Source organism: Staurois parvus, unplaced genomic scaffold, assembly GCF_062004578.1.
Source record: "Staurois parvus isolate SC_StPar_1 unplaced genomic scaffold, SC_StPar_1.0 ptg000475l, whole genome shotgun sequence".
NCBI lineage: Eukaryota > Metazoa > Chordata > Amphibia > Anura > Ranidae > Staurois > Staurois parvus.
In genome coordinates this window covers 156,847-184,097 of record NW_028318271.1, presented here as the reverse complement: position 1 = coordinate 184,097, position 27,251 = coordinate 156,847, and the positions used below count along the sequence as shown (strand labels likewise).

General features: G+C 42.8%; 1 protein-coding gene across 1 annotated transcript; it reads left to right on the top strand.

Moving 5' to 3' along the window:
• The first annotated feature begins 1,401 nt into the window (after positions 1 to 1,401).
• Positions 1,402 to 26,932, top strand: SKP2 (S-phase kinase associated protein 2). Its single transcript, XM_089689424.1, has 10 exons — positions 1,402 to 1,478; positions 6,746 to 6,996; positions 9,241 to 9,352; positions 11,316 to 11,459; positions 14,014 to 14,148; positions 16,380 to 16,478; positions 19,126 to 19,253; positions 19,395 to 19,446; positions 25,178 to 25,285; positions 26,170 to 26,932. The coding sequence occupies exons 1-10, from the start codon at positions 1,468 to 1,470 to the stop codon at positions 26,378 to 26,380; spliced, it is 1,251 nt and encodes a 416-aa protein (XP_089545550.1). The 5' UTR covers positions 1,402 to 1,467; the 3' UTR covers positions 26,381 to 26,932.
• Positions 26,933 to 27,251: the final 319 nt, after the last annotated feature.

The following is a 27,251-nucleotide window of genomic DNA, read 5'->3' as shown; positions in this document are numbered from 1 at the left end:
TCTGGTGTTCAATAGCAAATGCCAATCAAGCTCTTTGGTGCTGGGCAGTGAGCACAGGGCCCACTAGAGGATGTCGGGCCCTCAGGCCACCCTCATGACGTCTGTTTCTGATTGGTTGGTCAGAGACATTCAAACCAGTGGTCTGCTGGAGGTCATTTTGTAGGGCTCTGGCAGTGCTCATCCTGTTCCTCTTTGCACAAAGGAGCAGATAATGATCCTGCTGATAGGTTAGGGACCTTCTACGGCCCTGTCCAGCTCTCCTAGAGTAACTGCCTCTCTCCTGGAATCTCCTCCATACTCTTGAGACTTTGCTGGGAGACACAGCAAACCTTCTGGCAATGTCACGTATTGATGTGCCATCCTGGAGGAGTTGGACTGCCTGTGGAATCTCTGTAGGGTCCAGGTATTGCCTCATGCTACCAGTAGTGACACTGACCCTAGCCAAATGCAAAACTAGTGAAAACAGAAAAGATGAGTAGGGAAAATACTGTCAGTGGCCTCCACCTATAAAACCATTCCTGTTTTTGGGGTTGTCTCATTGTTGCCCATCTAGTGCACCTGTTGTTAATTTCATTACCACCAAAGCAGCTGAAACTGATTAACAATCCTCTCTGCTACCTAACTGACCAGATCAATATCCCAGGAGTTTAACTGACTTGATGCTATACTCTGATTAAAAAGTGTTCCTTTAATTTTTTTGAGTAGTGTATATTGCACTTTACCAGTCTTTATATGTGATGGCAGCATTCTCTTTTTTAGGCTTTTTTCTCTATTTTTACTTTGCGCTCACTCTTCTCTCTCCTCCTGTCAGCATGTACCTTGTCAATACTTATACATACAGCAGAGCCTTATGGCTTCTAGTGTTGGCCCCTCCCCATTCTAATCTGAGTGCTCTGATTAAAAAGTGTTCCTTCAAAAAAAAAAATTATATATATATATATATATCATGGGTGGACTGACAACTCATGGGGCCCCCCGGTAATAGGGGTTCATGGGGCCCCTGTATCCTTGCACAAACTCAAAAAAGCCTATGAAAAAGGTACCAGGGGCATCTCATGGAGCCCCCTACTGACCCCGGGCCCTCGGGCAATGCCCGAGTTTCCAAATGGTCAGTCCGCCCGATATATATCTATATCTATATATAGATATACACACACACAATTGTTTTTTACTTTTTAGGAAAAGTAACAATTTTTTTACTTTTCAGAAGTAACAAAAGTTTTGAAACCATCCATCCTGGCTATAGGGTAGTCACTACCCACCTATCCCCCACTACATGGGGACCTCAGTGTACCTGCAGCGGCCCCAACCGGGCAAACATGGTAAGCGCTCCTCACGCAGCCGCGAAGAACAGATATCGGAGGGGAGAGCGCATGCGTAAAGAGTTGTGCGTGACGCCGGCGCGCCATACGTGTGTGTGTAGAGGGACGCGGGAAGTTTGTAAAGGGAAGGCGATCGGGCGGGCCGATGATGAGCAGGTAATATCACCGGGGAGGACATCGTACATTACCGGGGAGGGTTTGTATAGACGGGAGGGATTTTCCTCACCTCCATGACCAGCAGTGTGAGGGCCCCGGCTATGCCACGGTACATACGGGTCCTTCTCAGGCTGGGGTCCTCCATAATGAAGGGGGATATGTGAGGGAATAGCAGTCAGGTCTGTTCAAGTGGAACTTTCATCTGAGCTCCTCTCCGCCCCCTAATGGCCCAGACCCCATGTCTCCCCGGTCTGTCTGTGGTCCCCACCTCCTGATTCTGGCCTGCGTGAGGGGTGATCTCCTCACAGGTCCCAGGAGGCTGTATCTCCATAGGGCCACCATCACACGGGTGCCTGTTGCCGTACAATGTGTGTGTCGGGTGTACCTCCTCCCCCAGGGGGTCACGGTTGCTGTGTACATCAATGGCTGTAGGTGAGTATACACCAGGACCCGTGGAAGGCCCCCTTCACACTGACGTCTTACAAAAAGCTCGCGCCATGCTTCCTTAGTGCATAATGGCACCCCAAACATGGCGAGCAGATGCGCGACCCTTGCCACCAAAACAGGTATGGAAGCCTCTTTTGCACACAAAGGTCGGTCCATTCAAGTGAACAGACTGCCCTATGCACATCTTGTGAAAAATACGCAAAAAAAAAAATTGCAGGCGGGAGCACCCGTTACCGCCACACACTAGTGCAGGGGTGTCAAACTGGCGGCCCTCCAGCTGTTACGAAACTACAAGTCCCATCATGCCTCTGCGAGTCATGCTTGGAACTGTCAATCTTGCAATGCCTCATGGGACTTGTAGTTTGGCAACAGCTGTAGGGCTGCCACTTTGACACCCGTGCACTAGAGTGAATGGGACTAAACACACAGATGTATACAGACTGTAACGGAAGCGTAGGCATGACAGAACACACAAAGAAGATGGTAAACACACAAAGCTTTATTGAACTATGGAAGGTACTCAATCGGGACAGCTCTTGGCACTCCGCAACATGCAGCTTGTAGGGACCCTCATGGGGACTCAACGGGACCTTGGCTATGGGATCTGACCTCAGCACAACCCAGGTACTCAATCGGGACAGCTCTTGGCACTCCGCAACATGCAGCTTGTAGGGACCCTCATGGGGCTCAATGGGACCTTGGCTATGGGGTCTGACCTCAGCACAACCCCCACACAGCTCTCTAGGGACATCAGGCTCACGGGGACTCAGCGGGACCTTGACTATGGGGTCTGACCTCAGCACAGCTCCCACACAGCTTTCTAGGGACATAAGGCTCACAGGGACTCAGCGGGACCTTGGCTATGGGGTCTGACCTCAGCACAGCTCCCACACAGCTTTCTAGGGACAACATCAGGCTCACGGGGACTCAACAAGATCTTGACTATGGGGGCTGACCTTTGGCGGGGGGGGTCTCTTGCAGAGTGCCCAGTGGGGATGGCTGCGGAGGTCAGGTCCCCACCTGGACCTCCCAACGGAACAGCTGCAGCGGAAACAGTAGACAAAGGCCGGGTCCCGCGCCGGCCTTTTTAAGGCCAGCCAGGATGCTTCCCGGTTGCCCCGGCAACATCTGGCCCAGTGCTGCGTTGCTGTGGCAACGAGGCACGCTCCCTTGACTCGGGTCGCGCTCTCGAGAGCGCGGCCTTTGTCTCCGGCGCGGGACGCGCAGAGACACCTTGGCGGCCCTTTGCCAGGGATTCTTGGTGGGGGTCCGAGAGATGCTAACTGCACCACGGGGGCGTTTCCTCCTGTCCTGCACAGCCCTTTGATGTAGGCTGGCAGGACGCGAGGAATCTGAAAGGGGGGAGGGAGGGGTGAAGGGATAGGCAGAGGGACAGCAGGCAAAGGCGGGTGGGGAAGGCACAGGCACTCCGTGACACAGACCTATGGCCCTGGACGCAAACCATGACCGTTCATTGGCTCTTAGGGCTCCTTTCACATCTATGCGTTTTATATCGCTGGCAGAATCGCAGAGATTCTACCGCCGTTCCCAAAACACTCTGCAAAACTGAAAAATTCTGCCATGCTTGTTCTGGTGCCATTCATTGTCCATGGCATCTAAATGCAGGTGAGATTCTGTCTTGCGATAAACAGTACAAACCTTGTTGCCCCAAAAAGAAGCTCCTGCCCCTTTTGGGTGACCAGCTTCGCTCAATGCAGTTTGCTGCGATTGCAGTGCAGTTTATCGTAACAGAATTGCACCCATGTTTAGGTGCCATTGAAATTGTATGACATTTGCGTTGTGTGAGTTGACAGTTTTGCACAGCGTTTTGGGATCACGGGCAGAATCGTAGCGATACAAAACGCCTAGATGTGAGCCAAGCCTTAAAGTGAAACTTTAGTCAGAAAATGAAGTCCTGCTGCATCACTTCATGCTGGCCCCTTTTAGAGGTATAGCTATTAGTGGTGCCCCAAAATGATAAATCTGGTACCGAAAATTCAGGATGCACTTGGGTGAAAACTGAAATGGACAATTTAAAAAAAAATTATAGATTTTTCAAACGCAATTTTTTTGGGGAAAAAAATACTAATTAAAAATAAAACACAATATATACCCCAGTTTGTTTTTGTAAAATATTAAAGATATTACACCGAGTAAATAGATACCCAACATGTCATGCTTTAAAATTGCACGCGGTCATGGAATGGCGTCAAACGACAGCACTTAAAAATCTCCATGGGTAATGCTATATAGATTTCTACAGCTTAAATCTCCATGGGTGATGCCATATAGATTTCTACAGCTTAAATCTCCATGGGTGATGCTATATAGATTTCTACAGCTTAAATCTCCATGGGTGATGCTATATAGATTTCTACAGCTTAAATCTCCATGGGTGATGCTATATAGATTTCTACAGCTTAAATCTCCATGGGTGATGCTATATAGATTTCTACAGCTTAGCAGTGTAAAGTTACAGAGGAGGTCTAGTGCGAGAATTATTGCTCTTGCTCTGATGTTCCTGGCGATACCTCAAATGTGTGGTTTCAACACAGTTTACACGTATGGGTGTGGCCTACACATGAGCAGGGGGGGAACAGGGGCACTTTAATTCTTTATTTTAGTTTTTTTTTATACTGTACTTTTTAAAAAAAAAATTTAATCACTTTCATTCCTATCACAAGAAATGCATGCATCCCTTGTAATAGATATAAATAGTGACAGGTCCTCTTTATGGAGAGATATGGAGTCAATAAGACCCCACATCTTTCCTCTACAATGTAAAGCATCAGATCAAAAAAGCATTCATCTAGTGCTTTAAAAAAAAAAGGGCCTTGTTTACAAGGTGCCGGAACCGGAAGTGATGTAGTGACGTCGCTCCGGTCCTCCAAGGGCATAGAGATGAGTGGATGCCATCTTTCCTTCACTTATGCCTATGCCCAGCGCCGGGATCGTTTGTTGGGTTCTCAGGTAAGCCTGAGAAGCACCGAGCGGAGGCAGCGAGGGGCGTGGTTATTTTTGGCATCTGTATCTGTCTTTATTTTCATATAGGCCAGTAGGGCTGATTATGGCTGAAACGTTTCGGCCATCGAAATTTCAGTGCATCCCGCTATGGAAAACATTAAAAATAAGTGCCTGTACCGTTTAAAATCCAGTAATATTTCCTAGATTGTAAGCTCCCAGGATCAGGCCCTCCTTTCCCTCTTGTATTGAACTGTATTGTTGCTGTATTGTCTCCCGTTATATTGTAAAGTGCTGAGCAAACTGTTGGCGCTATATAAATCCTGTATAATAATAACAGTAATACACTGTCTCACCCTGCTCTGCACATGCTCAGTTGCTCTCTGTTTTAGGCACTGTGCCGAATTTGCAGAGGACAGTCTGCTGACAGCCTAAAGATTTATTGCTGCTCAGGGGCTCTGGCCTCCATCAAGAAGAAACCGGAGCAATGCTGGAGGCAGTTTACAGCACACACACATTTTGGTAGCATCATTATTAATGTGGAATTTTATGTTCCTTGCTAAAGAATTATTTATTAAGTTGTCATGGGTAAAGTTCTGGTTTAAAGCGGAATTCCAGAATAAACCTGACTGCTCTTAAAACCTGTGGTTGGCAACTTATGAGCTAAAGGTGGCCTCTGACATCACCAAAGGGCCGCATATAATGCTCAGTATTTGTAATGCCTGAAACTGCAGACCCAGTAGGGGAAATGAGGGTCAGAGGGTGTGGACATTTTTGGCTGGGAATATGCTACAGAAGTCCACACAAAACTGGGAACATACTACATGAGGCTAGTATAGGTCAGTACTATTACCCTGATCAATGTTCCCACTACAAACTGCTGAGGTCTCAGGCCTCTTATTATATACCAAAGGGTGCAGGTTGGGTACCAGAGCTTAATTGTCCGCTCCTCTCAACTCCTCTCCTGACTGGTCTGTGGATGAAAGATCTGTATACTTATTTTCAGTCCAGTCGTGTGATCTGGCTCCTCTTTGTCAGCCAGCGGCAGCTGCAGGGGAGAAGAGGGAGCCCACAACGGATGAGCCATTGAAGCCTAGGGGTGATATAACTATTATACAGGATTTATATAACGCCAACAGTTTGTGCAGCACTTCACAATATAAAGGGGGACTGTACAATCACATACAGAAGGAATAGGGGGGCCCTGCTCATGGAGTTTGCAATCTAAAGCTGCTGTTGACTACTCTTTCCTCTCGACTGCAGCTGGCACAGGGGAGATCACATGACTAGAGCGGGCTGAAAATAGGTAAGTAACTTACACAGGTTAGTTAGCACAGGCCTTAGGGGGAGGGGACAGTTCTTAGAGTAGCTAGGGTTAAACTGGCATTCCACTTTAAAATTCATGTCCATCCCTTGTACACAACCATACATTTGGGCACATGGACCCTTCCATATTTTTGTATATTTTGATGCTATTTGGAATTTGATACACTATGGAGTGATTTTATGTATTTCTTGTATGGCTGGGGCACTATCAGCACTGGGTTTATCCATTCCTTTAAAATGTATCTGTGTTTTGTATTCAGACATGTTGATGAGTTCTGCAATCTATTGTGTAGATTCACTTTTTTCATATTATTAAACCTTGCTCAGGACTGATTGTTGGTGTAGTGATCGGAATTGATCGTTTTGTTATCCTGTCTTTTTGTAATCCCATGCAGTGAAAAATATGAAGTAAAATGATACAGTAATCATAGGAGTGTGGTCTTATTTTATGCAGCACCTCAGTCCTTTCTCTTGCATTGCTAGAGCAGTATGGAAAAAAGATATGAATGATATTTTATTTGGTCTTCATGCAGGAAACATCTAAAGGAAATTCCTGCTTCTGCCAGGAACTCTGCAAACTGGACATGGGACTCCAAGAGGAGCTCAGACCTGCTTTGTGGAATGGGAGTGACACCCATGGAGAAAGATCCGCTGGAGACAGAAAAAACTCCTGTGGACCAAATTATGACAATTACTCCAGCAGAGAAGCGGCAGAAGTCAAAGGAGAAAGATGACACCTTTGTTATTGCTAGACGTCCGAGAGCAGCCAAAATCTCTCCACCAGGTAGGAATTGTAGAGTGCTGTTGTCATGAATAGGTGTTCAGTATGTATGAGCCACTAAAACCCAGTGTAATGTCTACTGAGAAACAGAGATTGCAGTTAAGGGCTGGTTTTGCAGACACCTGACTATTCATGGTTCAAGTGGTGGGCTACACCTTGCTGTTACTAGAGAGCCTGTGTGTTATGGGAAGCCAACACAAGACCTTTGAATGGTATTAATGCATTTTTCCACAAGGATTTGTGGGGGGTATTATCTTACTGATAAAGCCAGGCCTTGCATGTTCTTGCTGCTTGAATACACACTTTTGTGAGACAATGATGTCTAGTCTCCATGTGAGGAAAAACCTGTTTATCTGACTTTGCACAGATGTGACCTACTTTTTGTTTTTGTTTGTTTTTTTATTGACACAACAAGATAAATCCACAAGTGAAATTTATGTATGGGAGTGGTCTTATCTGATAAATAATTTACATTTCTGTCTAGCCAGTCCTGAGATTTACACACTCCTGCCATACATCACAACCACCTTGGTTGCCTCCCTGGCTCTAGCAACAGTAAATAAGTAGCACCCTGTAACTTGTACCCTACTTTCCTGCTCTTCTTTTTTTGGTAAATTTTGCATGCAGGAACCTAATTTGCCTCCAACGCTGCCCCAGTCTCACTACTGGGGTTTGCAAGAGGCTAATACTAAACTAGATTTAGGTACATACAGAATACTTTTAAAGTGTTTTTTTTTTTTTCCCTGGAGTCCAGGTTTAACCTCCCTAGCGGTATTCCCGAGTGTAGCTCGGGGTAAAATGTCAGTGCCAAAAGCGGTAACCCCAAGCTACACTCAGGCTTACCATGCAGCGCTGCATAGGGAGTCCCTGCAGAGCTTACCTTGTCCTTCGCTCCCACGATGTGTCCCCTGCAGCGTCCCCGGCCATCTCCTCCGGCTGATGCCGGCATCCGGCTTCTGTGTTCCGGTTCCTGTGACGTTGGGACGTATGGGCGCGGCCGGCAGCGGAAAATTTGAAAATTTTAAAAAATTTCATTTTTTTCAAAACACATTTTTCATAGTAAAACATTGCTGTTTCAACCCATTTCACATACATTTTGTGCCGAGTGCTTTGTCCTGTGCCCTGCCTGCATTTTGTCTGTTCTTTCTGCCTGGAAACTGAGAAACGTCCATGGCGTCCAAAAAGCGTCCCTTTAGGTCAAAAAGCGGGTTTAGATCAGCTAGAGAACAGCGATAGTAAATCAGAACCACTTGCAGAATTGAGTGATAATGATTCGTGGGGAAATTTGTCATCAGACACTGAAAACGATTTTGCGACTTTGCTCAGTGATGTGCGAACTTGGCGCTATATTTCAAATTTCAGTGTTTTTGGTTTGATTATATTATTGAATTAAATGTATTATTATTATATTATTTTTTATGATTATTTATTAAATTATAATTTATGATTTCGTGTTTCAAATTTTATCATACCCGGGATGTTTAATAGACTCTTGTTCGGACAGATTTCAGTGAGTTATTCCTAGATATTACAGCCTACAATAAAAAACTACATATTTCCATGAAAAATAATGGTACCGCTTTCAGCACCAAAAATCTGAAATCATACCGCTAGGGAGGTTAAAGGATAAGTTCACCTTTTGCACAAAAATAAATGCACATTTAAAACATTTTTTTTTGCAGGTCAAAAAATGTGAATTTATTATTTTTGTCTGTAGGAGCCTGCAAAGCATTGCAACGGCGATCAGCAGATCGCTGGTTCCATGCAGGTCTCCTGCAGGCCTGTCAGTACATCTCCTTACCCATACGGGAAAGCAGATATACTGACAGGAAGATTCAGTGAACTACCACGGTGCTCCACAGTGCTGTGGTAGTGCATTGAAAACTACAAGCCGACAGCTGCTAAGGATGTCGGGACTTGTAGTTTAGAACTGTGACTGAATGACGCTGCTGTGTGGGTAAAGCCCTCGCACTGTCACTGTTTTTAAGTTTGACAGTTGGTACGGGGGAACATATTTCTGTGAGGGATGGGGGGGGGGGGGTTTGTGGGTGCAGCTGCAGCATTGGGAATGTTACATGTTGCACCCTATAAACAGGTGTAATGTTCCCAAAGGTGAACTTCTCCTTTAAGAACTCCCCGTAAACACGTGTGCGTGTTTTTATACCACGCTGTAATATTTGCAATGCCTTTTGTGTTATCCTGCCAAGCCCTTGCTTCTTACATTTTTTTTTTTTTCTCTTTCAAAAGGGATATCATGGGATTCCCTACCAGATGAGTTAGTTCTTGGCATCTTATCCTACCTGCATCTAATTGAACTCTTGAAAGCGTCTCGTGTTTGTAAACGTTGGAGGAGATTATCGTAAGTATTCAACTCAAAATAGTAACCTGTTTTTACAGAGTGGATATGAGATGCAATATTATATTGAATATATTATCCATCAGTGACACTGGACCTCAGTATAGGGTGCAATAATATGTGCCAATGATACCAGAATATAACAGAAAATATTTTTTTTGTTCTTTTTGAGGCAACCCATCAGATTTTTTTTCTAAAAAAAGAAAATTGCATTCATGCCCTATCTCCCTCACATTATTACCCACCCATTTCAATTTAAAGAAAAAACTCCGTATCCTAAGCATTCTTATTGTGCCATGGTTGAGCGTTTGTTCAGTCACCTAACAACATTGGAAAACATTGGTTTCAAAGGACATATTGATGTGTGATCATTCTGACTGGATGCCTCAAAGCTTTTTTGGTTTATGCTTCTCTATGCCTTCTGTTCGGTTTTTGGTATGACATTGTATGTTTCCTTTGCAGTTGGCTATTCTATGAATGCTGAATATTCTAAATAAAGCATTTGGGAAAAAAAATAGAAAATTGTTGCTTTTGGAGTGGGTGAGCACCTGCCATAATGTACAAGTATGCACAGCCTACTTCCAAATCATGACACACTTAAACTCTAGTGTGCTGTCGTTCAGCGAAGTGACTTCCATGTTGTCCTTTGCTGCTCTGCCTTTGGGTAGTCACTGATGATGTAATGAGACTACATTCACTTTTTCCGGCATCTTACAGAGGCAACGAAAGCCGAGGGTGTACACTGCACTTTGTGCCCTAATCCTGTCATTTGCAAACTCTGCCCATTCACACCTATACACACTTTTTTGTGTGCCCCTAAATGCATGGTACATTAGTGTATGTATGTGCAATACCGTTCAATTTTAATGGCAACTAACACACATATGTAGAGTTAGGCCCCTTATGCACAAGGATATCCAGGATCAATGCTTCCCTCCAGACATTTTAGTGTGCCCAGGAGAGACAGGTGCTATGTACAGCCCCACTGTCATTCTATGGGCTGAATGCTGGATCAAGTAGTACCCAAAGCTCTGGAACTCAGAAGACCTGGGTTCTGTACTCACAGGGCCCTAAATGGAGGTGCCAACTGGTGCAGCATTCAGCCCTATCCCGTCGCAGCCTGCCATAGACTTTGATAGGCTGCCTGCAGCTGGGCTGGGTGCTGAACCTGTTGTCCTGGGCATACTGCTCCTAGACTGCCCTGTGTTCTAACATACCTGCACAGTTGTATGAAAAAAGTGCTGCTTGTAGTGTGCTGGAAAAAAAACGGACTAGCTTTAAAAAAAAAAAAAAAAAAAAAGAAAGAAAAAGTTGATATTAAAAGAAATGTGTAAGTGTGAATGGGCCCTACAGCTCAGCTGAAGTCACAGAAATCGATATAGAGATTGTGTTAAACAATGTACTAAGAATTTTTGTTTGTTTGGAAAGGGTGTTGAATTGTGACTAAACCAGTAGGAAGTGGAGTTTGACCACTTGGTAGTCAGCACTCCTTTGCATTTCCTTATCATAGAAGTATGAAAAGCTATATGCTAAGGGTTGTGGTGTCACCAAATCATAATATGCGGGGTACTGGGTTAATAAGATAAATACATGTGAGACTTCAGTTGGGCATTTTTATGCATATCAGTACTTGAACACATTCATTGTATAAGCACTGACTAATGCTTTATGTAGCATTTTATTTCTTTGGGGAGTGGGGGCTGTTATACAACATCAGATTGTGCTATATCAAAATTTTGGACAAACAACATACCTCAGTAGTTTTGGTTCCTCAGATTGTGCCATAGCACTAGATGTGTGTGAATGCGGTTTGTTCACCCTATTACTGTACACTGATAAACATTCCCTCAGATAATTAGGCTATTCTGCAATTTTTGTGCATTATTGCCGATGCTTTTTTTTCTGTTAGAACGGATATCTTTGTGCATGCTCAGACTACATATAAGTGTTTGTTCCTTTCTCCTAGGTGTGATGAATCGCTGTGGCACAGTTTAGACCTCACTGGAAAACATTTGGCGGACGGAGTTATCGGAAATTTGTTGTCTCTGGGAGTGGTTGTTTTGCGCTGTCCTAGATCTTGTATTGGAGAACCAATGTTTAAACAGATCAGGTGAGCGATCACCTAGACACGAGATTGAAGGCAAGAGATCCGAATAATCATTGATCTGCACATACACATGCTTTCTGGTATCGGCCAAGCATTTGTGTTTACGTATTGTGTAGACATCCCTGGTACTGAGGGGTCAGTAATGATCAGAATTTTGCAGCTTTGAGTGTATACATCCTCCATCGGGCACACACTAGTTTCCTGTACTGACCATAATGCCCCAGGTTCAGTATCATTGGGCACCTTAAAGCAAACCTACAGCCAAATGAATAGTTGCTGTTCTACCTGCAGAAGGATTTGTAATTTGTACAGCCAGCCTTGTGACTTGTACAACATTTCCAAAAAAAAAATGGTGGAGACACCGTGATGAAATGATTTATCTAACGGATTTAGCTGTTCAGAAAGATGGGAAGCTTAAAAGCTCTACTTTTGTTGAGGGGAAAAAAAAGCAATCCCTTCTGGGTGATCAATGTACATTGCACGGATTTTAACAAAATTTGTTAACTGAGTACTACCTGTTTCTGCTTTTATTGGATAGGTTCACCTTTTGAACTTGTTACCACCCATTTTTAGGGGTGAATCACACCAGTTGCAGACCAGTGCGTTTTTATTCTGCATCAAACATGCATGAACAATCTTTAACATGGATCCAATGAGCCTTGTTCACACCAGTGCAGTCAACAAATGTAAAACATGTTGCATTTTTTCTGTATGGAACACCACAAAACGCATCAAGGACGCACATGTCCTCAGCTGAGATGAAGAAAGGAGAAAAATATGCATGCAGATTTGCAGAAATTGTGTGAACCGACCCTTCGGGTGTAACCTAGAAACCCCCATTCCCACTTGGCCCCCGTTCCAAGTGACAAGTGGGAATTCCTCTCCCTGCACCTCCTTGTAGCATCCTAAAATCTTTGCAGCTGTGCAAGGCCCCGTCCACACTGCGATCTGTGAATGAAGAAACAAGAAGTCCCAACTGCCCCCACAGCTTGTAGCTTTCAATGGCCTGCAAGGGTGCTGATGAGCGCTCCTGTAGTCTATTGCATTTTCCTCCAGCTTTCAAGCAGAAATCCGTACAGAGGTACAGGCAAGAAAGCTGGAGTAAGTGTCTGCAAAAGTCTGACTAAATACACAATTTTTTTCCTGCAAAATTATGTGCACTTATGTGAACTTGGCCCTTAAAAATCTGTATGTTCCACTGTGTCCTTGGAAGTGTGGTTCCTGAATGGGAGTGTCTGTGTTCCATGTACAGTGCCTTGAAAAAGTATTCATACCCCTTGAAATTTTCCACATTTTGCCATGTTACAACCAAAAACGTAAATGTATTTTATTGGGATTTGATGTGATAGACCAACACAAAGTGGCACATAATTGTGAAGTGTAAGGAAAATGATAAATGGTTTTCAAACTTTTTTTTTTTTTTACAAATATCTGAAAAGTGTGGCGCATATTTGTATTCAGCCCCCCTGAGTCAATACTTTGTAGAACCGCCTTTCGCTTCAAGTTTTTTTGGGGATGTCTCTACCAGCTTTGCATGTCTAAAGTCGGACATTTTTGCCCATTCATCTTTGCAAAATAGCTCAAGCTCTGTCAGATTGGATGGAGAGCGTCTGTGAACAGCAATTTCCAAGTCTTGCCACAGATTCTCAATCGGTTTTAGGTCTGGACGCAAGCAAGAAATTAGTTTTCTGGGGAAGTTCTGTACACCAGCAGTATACAGAACGTCTCCAGAATTCACTGAATTTTGTAGAAAATGACAGCGCTACAGATTGAAAAGGAAAGGTAGTTTTTAATCATTTTAAATGACAATGTCCTGTGTACAAATTATATATGCTTTATTTACTATATTTTTTTTCACAGAAGTGGAGTTGTGCTTTAAGTAGGACCATTGTAATTCCATTCCGCGTTGTCCATGACTAGCCTAGAATTTACCAAAATTCTTACAGTCCACAGCGTATAATATGTCATGTAGGAAAAAAAAATACAAGAGAACAATAAACCAAAAGGAAAACTTGGCTTGTCTCAATCTCTGCATATAAAAGGTACATACTGCTCAGCATACACATACAGCAAAATATAAAATACGGCTATCCTTCCATTCAGAGATTCACGACCCTAAATATTTATTGGTCAGCGTTCATTGTTAGATTAGAGGAGCACCAAAAATCCCATACTTTGTTATATCTGCGTGGGCACCCTCGGTGTTCATACAGAACCTTCATATATGGCAGTATTTGGTTGACAGCACGAAGCACTGTGAAACGGGGGGAGAGGGTTGCATCCATCTAATGGCAATTTGTTTGTGAGCCAAAATCTGTTTTTAAGACATTTTGTACCTCCTTTTGCATTATTTGATGAACTCTATGGTATGGTGTTGCAGGGCAGTTTGTACTCTTTGCTTCCTGCAGTAGATAGATCAGTGGGGTAATTTCACAGAGATTACTAGTAAATTCCCAATCCGAACTGCTTGTGGTTGCTGCAGTTTACCATATACTCTGATCGAAGTATTTGAGTAAACCAGTATAATGTAGTTTCATTTACCTAAAATTTTTTACAGACCTTTGCGTCTACAACACACAGACTTTTCTCACTGCACAATCAGCATCGATGCTTTGCGGAGTGTAATTTCCCGATGCTACAGGCTACTGAATTTGAGTTTGGAGGGGTTGGAGCTGACTGATGACATCATAAGGTAAGAGACAGCAATGCCGTAGAGGCATTACATTTGTATACTATTGTCTGCTATACAACTTATCGCTTATTTACACTGTATTGAGGTTTCTTGGGGGTAGCCTAAATCAGGGGTCTCCAAACTTTCTAAACATAGGGCCAGTTTACTGTTCATCAGACTTTCGGGGGGCTGGACTGTGGCCATTGGGAGTAGAAATTGTCCAGGCGTCAGTGGGAGTAAACCAAGCATCTTTGCTATTAGGGGGAAGAATAGCGCCCCTTCATTGGTGTAGGTGGGAGAAATAGTGCCCAATTGTTGGTGTCAGTGGGAGGAATAGTGCCCCATCACTGGTGTCAGTGGGAGGAATAGTGTCCTATTGTTGGTGTTATTGAGGGGAAATAGTGCCCCATTGTTGGTGTCAGTGGCAGGAATAGTGCCACATCATTGGTGTCGGCAGGAATAGTGCCACATCATTGGTGGCGGTGGCGGGAATAGTGCCACATCATTGGTGTCGGTGGCGGGAATAGTGCCACATCATTGGTGTCGGTGGCGGGAATAGTGCCACATCATTGGTGTCGGTGGCGGGAATAGTGCCACATCATTGGTGTCGGTGGCGGGAATAGTGCCACATCATTGGTGTCGGTGGCGGGAATAGTGCCATTCAGTGGGAGGAATAGTATCCTATTGTTGGTGTCAGTGGGGGGAAATGGTGCCCCCTCAATGGTGTCAGTGGGGGGAAATGGTGCCCCGTCAGTGGGGGGAAATGGTGCCCCATCAGTGGTGTCAGTGGGGGGGAAATGGTGCCCCGTCAGTGGGGGGGGGAAATGGTGCCCCGTCAGTGGGGGGGGGGGGAATGGTGCCCCCTCAATGGGGTCAGTGGGGTGGGGGGAAATGGTGCCCCCTCAATGGGGTCAGTGGGGTGGGGGGAAATGGTGCCCCCTCAATGGATGGGGTCAGTGGGGTGGGGGGAAATGGTGCCCCCTCAATGGATGTGGTCAGTGGGGAGGGGGGAAATGGTGCCCCCTCAATGGATGTGGTCAGTGGGGAGGGGGGAAATGGTGCCCCCTCAATGGATGTGGTCAGTGGGGAGGGGGGAAATGGTGCCCCCTCACTGGGGTCAGTGGGGGGGGAGGGGAAATGGTGCCCCCTCAGTGGGGGGGGGGGGAAATGGTGCCCCCTCAATGGGGTCAGTGGGGGGGGGGGGGGGGGAATGGAACAAGTGAATTTTCTTCTTTTGCCAAGGACAAAAAAAAATAGTTCATTTCCTTGTAATGTTGTCAGCAGTCACTGCACTATTTCACTGTGTAAATGGCACGTTGTTATAATGTACTTCAGTAATGCTTCAGCTCCTGGCATTGCTATTATGGCATCTTCATACATCAAGTGTCTTCTGTTGTATCTAAACAAGTTAAATAGTGGTAGGCCCTGCTGTTTTATAACAGAGCTGGAACTGAAGTTGTCTTTTAGAACTACATAGGTGAAGTGACTCAGCAGTCATTGAAGGCTTTGCGTCACATGGTTAGGTCCCTATAATGATTAATCTAGTAACAATAGACAATTAAAATGGATATACACTACGGTAGTCTGAAGGTTGCATGTGGAATAACGATTACAATAGATATTTAAATATTAAAAATATCTATTTTTTACTCATAACTACTGAAGGTAATACAGAGTTTAACTGGGATAACACTATGTAGGTACACAAATGGGTTCTCCCTCTGTATATGTATGGTGTGAGCAGACTCCGGAAGTCGTGATAAGTGTAGTGACAAATACCATGGTAACTGCATGATTACACTACATGTTGGTACACCGAGCATTGCAGGGAGTAGTGGAGCAGAAGCAGTCAAAGCCACCCATTGGACCTATGAAGCAGCATTTCCTCTGTATGGACATGCACTTGACTGTTAAGCCAAGAACAGTCAGAGAAGTTCCATAGGAACATGTCCTAGTTGTAAGCTTTGCACCACACTGGCAAAACAGTGCAGCCCAATGCGGCTGTGGCAAGGATGACCTTTTTAAATGTCCATTTACTCCTCGAGATATAAGCAGTTGTCTTCTGCTTCACGTTACAGCATCTCGTTATGAGGAAGGGAATAAAGCAGATTCAAATAGTTAAAGGACACAAATAGTTTATGCTTTTTAGTTGAATCTAGGAACAAAAAGTGGTTGCTACTTGTGTGTTGTAATGTTTAATAATAGACAACCCAGTTTTTCTATGTAATTGTTTTGGATCCTGTTCTCTTCAGTGCCATTGCCCAGAATTCAGATCTGGTAAGACTGAACCTTGGTGGTTGTTTCGGCTTCTCATCCGAATCGCTAGCACACATGCTGACCAGCTGCTCCAGGTAATTCTTTCTTCTTGCATCTCTCAGGCAGTATGTAAAATTAGGATCTTGTCAGGACAATGTAGAAAACTTTGAATAACCAATGGGATGCCCTTTTACCAAAGACAATACAAAAATGTCAAAATATTTCTTCAAAGGGGAACTGAAATGGAACTAGATTTTTTTTTTCCCCTCAATTTTTAATACATATAAAATTGATTTTGTAACTTATGTCGGTCAGACAAGCATATGATGACTAAGTGCATAAGCAAAGTTTGTACATTTAGATAGAGGGATCCAAATGTATATTCAATCATTGACATTTCTGCAAATCTTGACCTTGCTGTTCTGACTCCCCACTAACTCCATTGGTGATGGTCTTGTGACCAGTAGGCTGGTAGTAGGAGTTGGGGTTAACTTCCCAGGCGGTATTCCCGAGTGTAGCTCGGGGTAAAGTTTCAGTACCAAAAGCGGTAACCCCGAGCTACACTCGGGCTTACCATGCGGTGCTGCTCTGGGATATGTTCTTCTCTTACCTTGTCCTGCGCTCCCGCGATGTCCCCCCTGCAGTGTCCCCTGTAATGTCCTCCGGCGGATGCCGGCATCTATCTTCTGGGTTCCGTCCCCTGCGACGTCGGGACGTACTGGGGACGGAACTGGTGGGAAATTTGAAAATTACAAAAAGTGACATTCACTAAAATAACATAGTAAAACATTCCTGTATCAAACCATTTCACATACATTTTGTCCCGAGTGCTTTGTCCTGTGCCCTGCCTGCATTTTGTCTGTTCTTTCTGCCTGGAAACTGAGAAACGTCCATGGCGTCCAAAAAGTGTCCCTTTATGTCAAAATCGGTTTTAGACCAGCTAGAGAACAGTGATAGTAAATTAGAACCAATTGCAGAATTGAGTGATGATTCATGGGGAAATTCGTCATCAGACACTGAAAACGATTTGCGACTTTGCTCAGTGATGTGCGAACTTGGCGCTATAGTTCAAATTTTAGTGTTTTTGGTTTGATTATATTATTGAATTAAATGTATTATTATATTTTTTATAATTAAATTATAGTTTAGGGTTTTGTGTTTCAAATTTTAACATACCCGGGATGTTTACTAGTCTCTTGTTCGGACAGATTTCAGTTTTTCCTAAAAATTACAGGCCTACAATAAAAAAAAATACATATTTCCATGCAAAAAAGTACCGCTTTGAGCACAGAAATACTGACATAATCAGCCCGCTAGGGAGGTTAAGCTTTGCGTTTCTAGTTCTTTACACTGTTGATATCTTCTCAGGATCCTACTGAATGTTAGCTTTTACTTATGGAAACCCCTGTATTTGCATAGTTTAAACAAGAAGTCCATGAGGTTTGCCTAGGTCAGGGGTCTGCAACCTTTAAGACATAAAGAGCCACTTGGACCCGTTTCCGAGAGGGAAAAAAAGACTGGGAGCCGCAAAACCATTGCAACATTTAAAACAAATCCGACACTGCATATATTGCAAAAAGCGCTCTGGTCATGAAGGGGGTTTAAGGGCCCAGTAAGCAAAGGGTTAATCAGGGCCACAGTGTATCGTCATAATCATAGCCTTAGGTCAGTGGTGGGCAACCTTTTTTTTCAACTGAGCCAAATCTCGCCAAAACCACGATTGAAATTTATTTTGAGAGCCACATTTTTAAAACTGAAAATACATCCCCATATAGTAATTCATCCCCCATATAGTAATTCATCCCCCCTATAGTAATTCATCCCCCCTATAGTAATTCATCCCCCCTATAGTAATTCATCCCCCCTATAGTAATTCATCCCCCCTATAGTAATTCATCCCCCATATAGTAATTCATCCCCCATAGTAATTAATCCCCCATATAGTAATTCATCCCCCCTATAGTAATTCATTCCCCATATTGTGTCAATTCACTTACCTTTGCTCCGCGCGTTCCTCTCGCCGTGTTCCCGCGCCGTTCCGGTCTTCAGGGCGGACTGTGAGAGGAGAGGAGTTCGTCACGCTGCTTCGCCTACATCCTGACAGCCAATGTTTGCCACGCTCCGCGGGCTGGATTAAAAGGTCCGCCGGGCCGTAGTTTGCCCATTGCTGGGCTAGCTGCAGAGTCCTGACTTTTGGGGCGGCCGCCCGAGAGGAGGGAGGGGAGCGGGTGCCCGGCACACAGAAGAGCCGCATTAAAATGTGTAAAGAGCCGCGGCTTGCCGACCACTGAGCTACGGCAACCCTTTTGCCTGTCACTTGGTGGGCAGTGTGCTCCGGAGCCGCAGCAAAGGTGAAAAAGAGCCGCGGGTTGCCGACACACGGCCTAGGTCTACTGTACAATTGTTTCCAATAACAATGTAGTGCAAAAAAGCAACCCGTACAGATGAAAACTGAACCGATTATTTCTTTAGTGTCTAGGACTGCATAATTGTTGGTAAAACTAAAGGGGTTGTATGAAAACCAAACATGGAGGTAGTATACACTGGTCTGGTTTCTGAGTTTTCTATGCTCTGCTAGGTCTTTGCCATTCACAATGACAGGAAGAATGAAAGCATTTGTAAACTTTTCAGAGTGTACTTTAAGCAAAATTTAACAGAAGCGTGCTTCATTGGGGGCACTATAGTACATTACTTTGTTTTCCTGTTTGAAAGATAATTCCCCTACAACTGTATTTAATGCAGGCTGGATGAATTGAACCTTTCCTGGTGTGACTTTACAACAAGCCATGTGAAGAGCGCAGTGGTAAACTTTCCAAGAGGTCTAACCCAGTTGAATTTAAGTGGATATCGCCAGAACCTGGAAATAGCTGGTATATAAATTGAAACTAATACTAGCTGATTTATTTTTTTTTTTTATTGTCTGTTGCTGATGCATTGAGGCAGTGCGTAAAAAGATGTAAATCAGACTGATTTCAGCTAAATCTTGTTTTGTTTTTTTGTGTTTTTTATAGATGTAGAGGCTTTAGTGCAAAGATGTCCTGACCTTACCAATTTAGATTTAAGGTAAGTAAAGCTTTTTTGTGGGCTTGGTCAGTTCTGATTGTTTTTGCTAGAAGAGAAGAGGATGGGATAAAACTGCTTTTCCTGTGATACGATAGAGCAGCTGGTTACACAGTAGGTGTGGGGGTTAGTCCCCGGTTACTGTGGGATTAGTTGATGTGTGCGCCGCTCTGCTCCCACCTTTCTTGTGTGGAATTTGCCCGGCAGTTGGGTTAATAGTTTATCCCCGCTCCTCATGCTCCCGTTCGTCTCCTTCCCCCTCGCTGCATCACAATCTCTTGATTGCAGATGACTACATCGGTGTCTGCCTTGGTAACAGATCGCCAAGAGTGAAGCTACATTGGGGACATGCAACAGGAGAAAGCACTGTACGGTAGAGTCTGCACCAGGGTGGATTTGATTTAAATCAAACTGATTTAAATCACTAGTCAGTAAGGCTTGATTTAAATCCTAGTTTTCTACATAAAGACTAATTCTTGCTGGTATAACTTTAATATACAAGTAGATGAAGATTTTTAGAATAACTTTTCATATTAGTTTTTTTATCCCCAGTTTAATAGGTTAATCATTCATATTTGGACAACTTTTCTGTTGTACTTAGGAAGGAGAAAAATAATCATTACCTTAATAATAACAATTTTAATAGATTTATTCAACTGAAACAATAACATTCCAGCATATGTGATTTGCTTAAACATCCATGTTTGTTAACTAATTTGGCTAAACAAAATATATATATTTTAAGAAACTTAGACTGTCAGCCCCTTCCTCCTCACACTTAGTTTCACTTTCTTCTTGTGCAGATCTATTCCACTCCAAACAATCAGAAAAATATTGTTTCTATTCTATTCACTGAACTTCTTGAAATTTAGCACTGAAGGGGTTGATTCTGTATTCAGAGGTTTGTAGAAGTTAGGATGAAGGTCTTTTTCTTAACTCTGTTCATGTTCTAACATTTTTGCTGTGAAGAAGAGGCATGTGATCTCCGCTGAGTCAAATTCAGTTTTGAGAACTGCAAAAGTAAACCAACATCTGTGATAATATCTTGTAGGCAGAGAAACTGCCCAATAATCTTACAAAAACCTCTGGAAGAGCATGACATTGTGAATGGATTCATGGAATTTATTTACCAAAAAAAGAAACATATACAGCCTTATTCTACATAATTAAAAACTAATCTATATTTCATGATGGAATAACCTTTGGATGGTAATATATTTTCCTCAAAAAGCATTTTATTCAAAAAAATCTGATTTTTAAATTAAAAAAATCCTATTTATTTATTTTTTAAACCATTGCTTTTTATCCACCCTGGTCTGCACACTCTGTCTGTGCTTGTCTCAGGGGTGTCTCCTATCTATGGACAGGTTGCTGGGATTTTTAGTTCCATGACATCCCTATTCTGTTCACGCTTCACCTCGTATTAATAAACATAACACAGCTCTCAACTAACCGCATCGGTTTGCCGCTTTTGTCTCCCTACAAAGAAGGGAATAAAAATCGGCACGTTGCTTAGTGAAAATACCACACAATACATAGTTTACACATTAACCCTTGTTTGGCACACCGTTAATACCTTGATTGGCCCTAAATGGTAACCCCTTCCCAGCTAGTGTCATTAGTGTACAGTGTCAGTGTATATGATTAGCACTGATCACTGTATTATTGTCACTGGTCATGTCCGTTCCCAAAAAATGTCAGGTATTGTCAGATTGCCTGCCGCACTATCACAGTCCCACTATAAGTCGCTGATCGCTGCCATTAGCTGTATAAAAAGCAAAAAAAAAAAAATTTTTAGTATAAATTCCATAGTTTGTAGACTATAACTTTCATGCAAACAAATTATACGCTTAATGGGATTTTTGTTTTACTAAAGACATGTAGCAGAATACATTTTGGTCTAAATTTATGAAGAGATTAGATTTTTTTTTTAATTTAAATTTATTGGATGTTTTATAGCAGAAAAATTAGAAAAAATTTTTTTTCACAAATTGTTTTTTTTTTTTTAAATTTTATATAATAAAAAAATATAACTCCAGCGGTGATCAAATATCACCAAAAGAAAGCTCTATTTGTGTGAAAAGAAAAAAAAAGAAATTTTATTTGAGTACAGTGATGCATGACCAATCAATTACCAGTTAAAGTGGTGGAGTGCCAAATAGCAGAAAATGGCCTGGACATGAAGGGGGAGTGGACATTGGAAGTGGTTAATGGGGCGGACATCAGAGCTTTATTTGGCTGTACAAGACGCACTTGTACTGAACACCCAAGTGCTTCTATATGTGAGGGTAAGCTGAAGGAATAGTTTGATTTTGTTTTACTGGGGCCAACGCCTCATTCATTTACTTGCTCACCAGATGTGCTTTTCCTGAGTGTTAAGAGAGCCGACACTCCCCTTTCTTGACAAGCACCCAATCAGTGCTTTTTTTTTTTTTTACCAGGACAAGTAGATTGTCAGGAAGGACAAGTAGATTAGGCCCTCGATTTTAGTCCCTTGGACAAGTAGTTTTTAAAAAATTTGCACTCATAACCCTCCTCATTGCAGGAGTTTACTTCTTTTTGTCTTGAGAATGATGTGTAAGTTGAACTGCTTATCTTATTCCTCCCTCCCCTGGCACTCTGCTCTGCTGTTCAAAACATTGGGCAGTCCCTCAGTGACCTCCTGTACAATGCAGAATGCGAGGAATAAAATAATAATTCCAATCCTTCCAAACAGCAGCAGTTAACACACATTTTGGGGTCGGTCTACAAGGGTTGCTTCTCATAGTAGGGTCAAAATGACTGGAGCCAGCATGTTCCTTAACCGCTTGCTGACTGCTGTACATACATATACAGTGTGTGTGTCCTGTCAGCAAGTACTGTTTTTTACAGCCAGAGATCGGATGTTAAAGCGAAACTCTACCCAAAAGGGGAAGTTCTGCTTTAAGGACCGGTTCCCTGCTCCCCAATAAGGATTAGCACCTTTGGGAAGTGAGTACCCGAACTTGACAGGTACCCTCTTCCGCTGTGATCGTCTAGGCGAGTGGATGCGGAAGTTGTCCTACCCTCCATCCCCATAGTCTTCTGGGACACATGACATGGCCCAGAAGACTATGGGACCATTCACAAAGCGCAGCACTACTTGCGCATGCGCAGTGAGTACTTGGCTGTGAAGCCACAAGCTGTCACAGCCGGGTGCCCACACTGAGGGAGCCGGGAATACAGGGCTGGCTGGTGAAACGGACTGCGGGGAGAACACCGTGGGATCGAGGGATAGGTAAGTGTCCATTTTGTAAAAGTCAGCAACCACAGTTTTTGTAGCTGCTGAGATATACAGTCAGGTCCATAAATATTGGGACATCGACACAATTCTAACATTTTTGTCTCTCTATACCACCACAATGGATTTGAAATGAAACAAACAAGATGTACTTTAACTGCCGACTGTCAGCTTTAATTTGAGGGTATTTACATCCAAATCAGGTGAACGGTGTAGGAATTACAACAGTTTGCATATGTGCCTCCCACTTGTTAATGGACCAAAAGTAATGGGACAGAATAATAATCCTAAATCAAACTTTCACTTTTTAATACTTGGTTGCAAATCCTTTGCAGTCAAATACAGCCTGAAGTCTGGAACGCATAGACATCACCAGATTCTGGGTTTCATCCCTGGTGATGCTCTGCCAGGCCGCTACTGCAACTGTCTTCAGTTCCTGCTTGTTCTTGGGGCATTTTCCCTTCAGTTTTGTCTTCAGCAAGTGAAATGCATGCTCAATCGGATTCAGGTCAGGGGATTGACTTGGCCATTGCATAACATTCCACTTCTTTCCCTTAAAAAACTCTTTGGTTGCTTTTGCAGTATGCTTTGGGTCATTGTCCATCTGCACTGTGAAGCGGCGTCCAATGAGTTGTGAAGCATTTGGCTGAATGTGAGCAGATAATATTGCCTGAAACACTTCAGAATTCATCCTGCTGCTTTTGTCAGCAGTCACATCATCAATAAATACAAGAGAACCAGTTCCATTGGCAGCCATACATGCCCACGCCATGACACTACCACCACCATGCTTCACTGATGAGGTGGTATGCTTAGGATCATGAGCAGTTCCTTTCCTTCTCCATACTCTTCTCTTCCCATCACTCTGGTACAAGTTGATCTTGGTCTCATCTGTCCATAGGATGTTGTTCCAGAACTGTGAAGGCTTTTTTAGATGTCGTTTGGCAAAAACTAATCTGGCCTTCTTGTTTTTGAGGCTCACCAATGGTTTACATCTTGTGGTGAACCCTCTGCATTCACTCTGGTGAAGTCTTCTCTTGATTGTTGACTTTGATACACATACACCTACCTCCTGGAGAGTGTTCTTGATCTGGCCAACTGTTGTGAAGGGTGTTTTCTTCACCAGGGAAAGAATTCTTCGGTCATCCACCACAGTTGTTTTCCGTGGTCTTCTGAGTCTTTTGGTGTTGCTGAGCTCACCGGTGCGTTCCTTCTTTTTAAGAATGTTCCGAACAGTTGTTTTGGCCACGCCTAATGTTTTTTCTATCTCTCTGATGGGTTTGTTTTGTTTTTTTCAGCCTAATGATGGCTTGCTTCACTGATAGTGACAGCTCTTTGGATCTCATCTTGAGAGTTGACAGCAACAGATTCCAAATGCAAGTAGCACACTTGAAATGAACTCTGGACCTTTTATCTGCTCATTGTAATTGGGATAATGAGGGAATAACACACACCTGGCCATGGAACAGCTGAGAAGCCAATTGTCCAATTACTTTTGGTCCCTTAAGAAGTGGAAGGCACATATGCACACTGTTGTAATTCCTACACCGTTCACCTGATTTGGATGTAAATACCCTCAAATTAAAGCTGACAGTCTGCAGTTAAAGCACATCTTGTTTGTTTCATTTCAAATCCATTGTGGTGGTGTATAGAGCCATAAATGTTAGAATTGTGTCGATGTCCCAATATTTATGGACCTGACTGCGTGTATGTGTGTATATATGTGTATGTATGTGTGTGTATGTATATATGTATATGTATATATATATGTATATGTGTGTGTATGTGTATATATATATATATATATATATATATATATATATATATATATATAAAAATTTTTCTTCCTTCTAATTTCACTGGAACTGCTCTTTAGTAAAAGTGACCCGGGTGGCTACCTGAACACTTTTACTGAAGTGTGATACCTACTGGTATCCCCTTAATCAAATGCTGGAATACGCACCACTGAATGCCTTGCCATTGGTTTCCTATAGAGACTTGTTCCGATTAAATAATTTGCCACACTCCCCCATCCAATAAATTTGCCAAGTGTGTTGAAATAAGGATAGCTATGTTGGAAATATACACTAGTTGGCGTATATGGTATGTTTGTGAACCAGAATATATATGTATGTATAAATATGTGTGTGTATTCGTTTTCACCAAAAAACCTACTGCCTATGCAGATGAGGGGCACCTGTACATCAAAACAAACTGTGCAGCTTTGATTAAAGTTGGTTAATGCCCTTTACTATAGGTGTAGGCCACTTGCGTACATCCTGAACTCTGGCTGAAAAACTCCCAGAGTTGACCTCATTCTATCACTATATTGAAAGGAATGGCTTACTTGTGGGGTAGCTTTGTTTGCTAGAGTTGTTCTATGCTTCTCTAACTGATTTAGATGCTGGTAGTAGCAGTAGAAGAAATGGCTCCATATGTTATGGGATCTGTCTAATAATACCCTCTTCTGTGCAGTGACAGTGTATTGCTGACTCCAGAATGCTTTCCAGTGTTCCACCAACTGCTTCATCTCCAGCATCTCGGTCTCAGCCGCTGCTACCAGATCTGTCCTGCATCCTTGCTGTAAGTATTTACATTACCATCAAAGTAATTGGACTGAGATTTCTTTGTCCAGATAAGATGTATTTTCTAATAAGCAAGTTTTATAAACACATTCAAGAACTGGTCTTTACAATTAGTTCTAGCTGCAGTATGAATATCATTCACAGAAATCTACTGCTAAGGGCTTCATTTATAAAGCAGCGGTACAGCCTTACTACTACTTTAAAAAAAAAACCAGATCATGATTGATCTCATTCATTGATTACTATGCTTACTATCATCATTGATAGTAAGCAAGCAGATCACTATTCAAATTAATGAATTAAAAAAAAAAAAAACAGCTGGGAGGCTTTTTTATGTCACCAGACAGCAACCTGATTTTTATGAATGGACCATAAAACTCTGTATTCATGTAACATTGCAATGTCTGTGATCTCCTCTCTACCATATTACTTTGTATTCTGCTAAGAATGTGCTCTGAGAAACTTCAAAGTAAAGACATTCTGCCACAGATGAGGCCCTATGTGTGATCTGTTATGGGTTTTTAAGCAAGGAATTTTACTTTTATGTCAATGATCTTTTTAAAAGTACATGGAAATTACTCTAGTCCATCCAATCCATTTGTCTTGTTGGTTTTTTTTTTTTATATATACACAGTGTATCTCATCTCCAGTTGTAAGGTACCCCCAGCAGATGTTGTTTTAACATTTAATTGCACGGGCAGTTTAATCTGTGTCACGTGATGCATAATTTGTGCAGCCGTTTCATCTTTGTACTGTATACGTCTTTTTGTAATCAGACTTAGAATTAAAAAGCCAGTTAGTCTATTCTAGAAGGAGCTGTGGAACACATACTGTACTTCTATTAAATTGCTATGATTTGATTTATATTTTTCCCTCTCACAGTGATCTGGGAAAGTACATGCACCTGAAGACACTCAGTGTATATGGCATAGTGATGGATGGTCCCTTGCAGTTACTGAAAGAGTCGCTGTCTAACGTTAGGATAAACTCTTCTTTCTTCAGTACCATTGCCAGGCCCACCACAGGCCACAAGAGGAACCGGGACGTATGGGGCATAAAATGCAAGTTGTCATTAAACCATAAAGACTGTTGACAGGAAAGGAACCTCTGTCCCGAATATCCGGAAACTTGAATTGTCGGAACTGAATAAGACTTTCTTTTTTTTTTTATCCTATGAAGTACTGTACGTAGCATTTCTAAACTGAACCTAACCTGGTGGTATTTATGGATGAGGATCCACTGAACATTTCTGGGATGGTGCTGATGTGTCACGCTACACACATTTCCAGATGAATTTTTACAATATAGGTCTAGTAGTCTAAAATGTCTGCTGCCCTGAGCAGATTACCGGACACACACCACCATTCTGTCATTGCAGCCTGTAGATGGGTCTGGTTGCTGTGGGCAGCACTTTATACGAGACTGGCTATTTCTGAATTTGCAAGGTTTTAGATCACAACAAAGAGCTGCTCACACAGCACAGATCCCATTTCTTAGTATTTTTACCCTTATTTGTCTTATAGTAGATAGCAGTGTAGAGGGACTTAATGGAAACCGGTTTTAAAAAAAGGTCTATGTTGTTTTCTAGGTCTGAAAACCTACTTGGAAAACAAAACCCCATTATTAAATTGCATCTGATACATGATTCCTGCTCTAATCTGAGAGGGCTAGCAATGAATAATGTATAGCAATGACAAAGCTGAATTTCAGAAAGCCACTAAATACACCGATAAATTCACATAAGGGAGCTGTTTTACCACCAAAGAATTTGTCTATACAGTTTGGGGATTTACACAGCTCTGCCACTCCGCACAGCCCTGTCTGGTGGAACCAGAGATCTGATTGTTCTCTGCTGCAGTTAACAGGTCTTCCTTCTCTCAGCCTGTGACTGGACAGGGAAAAGAGAAGCAGCAGACTGATGAGCTTATCTCTGTCACTCTGCTCTTTCTATCTTCATGTCTGTT

What these genes read in the sequence shown, in the direction of transcription:
- SKP2 (XM_089689424.1), top strand. An exon ending in AGCCAAAATCTCTCCACCAG is followed by an intron (nt 6,997 to 9,240) that starts GTAGGAATTGTA and finishes CTCTTTCAAAAG; the next exon opens with GGATATCATGGGATTCCCTA. An exon ending in AAACGTTGGAGGAGATTATC is followed by an intron (nt 9,353 to 11,315) that starts GTAAGTATTCAA and finishes CCTTTCTCCTAG; the next exon opens with GTGTGATGAATCGCTGTGGC.